The sequence below is a fragment of the Neopelma chrysocephalum genome, unplaced genomic scaffold (assembly GCF_003984885.1).
Source record: "Neopelma chrysocephalum unplaced genomic scaffold, ASM398488v2 Primary Assembly neopelma1_95723, whole genome shotgun sequence".
Taxonomy (NCBI): Eukaryota; Metazoa; Chordata; class Aves; order Passeriformes; family Pipridae; genus Neopelma; species Neopelma chrysocephalum.
The window spans coordinates 6,826-7,312 of NW_020924386.1; the positions used below are offsets into that span (position 1 = coordinate 6,826).

The 487-nt window shown below is 49.7% G+C and overlaps 1 protein-coding gene across 1 annotated transcript in view; it reads left to right on the forward strand.

Moving 5' to 3' along the window:
• The window catches only part of VPS52 (VPS52, GARP complex subunit), a 7,570-nt gene that overhangs the window by 5,787 nt on the left and 1,296 nt on the right, over positions 1-487 (forward strand). Inside the window, exon 7 of the mRNA XM_027708209.1 lies at positions 73-191. Coding sequence (XP_027564010.1) covers positions 73-191 — 119 coding nt within the window. The remainder of the gene's footprint in view (positions 1-72; positions 192-487) is intronic.

Consider the following 487-nt stretch of genomic DNA (forward strand, 5'->3'; position numbering starts at 1 on the left):
TGATATTCCCATGATATTCCCGTGACATTCCCACGATATTCCCATGACATTCCCATGCCATTCCCGTTGCAGCCCGGGCGACGCAGCTCATCCGGGGCTTCTCCAGCACGTGGAAAAGCTCCGTGGAATCCCTGAGCCAGGACGTCATGAGATCCTTCAGCAACTTCAAGATCGGCACCAGCATCATCCAGGTGGGAATTCCCTGGGATCTGGGAATGCCTGGAATTCCAAGGGCTTCTTTTCCCCCCTTTTTTGCCGGATTTTAATCCCTTTTTTCACCCTTTTCCCACCGTTTATTCCCTGGGTTTTCCCCCCGTTTTCTCCCCTTTCCTTCCCATTTTCTCTCTGTTTCCCCCATTTTTCCTCCTTCCCGTTTTCTCCTCATTTTTCCCATTTTTCCCCCTTTTCTCCTCATTTTTCCCATTTTTCCCATTTTCCCCATTTCCCATTTTTCTCCCTTTTGCCCCATTTTTCCCCTTTTCCCCCA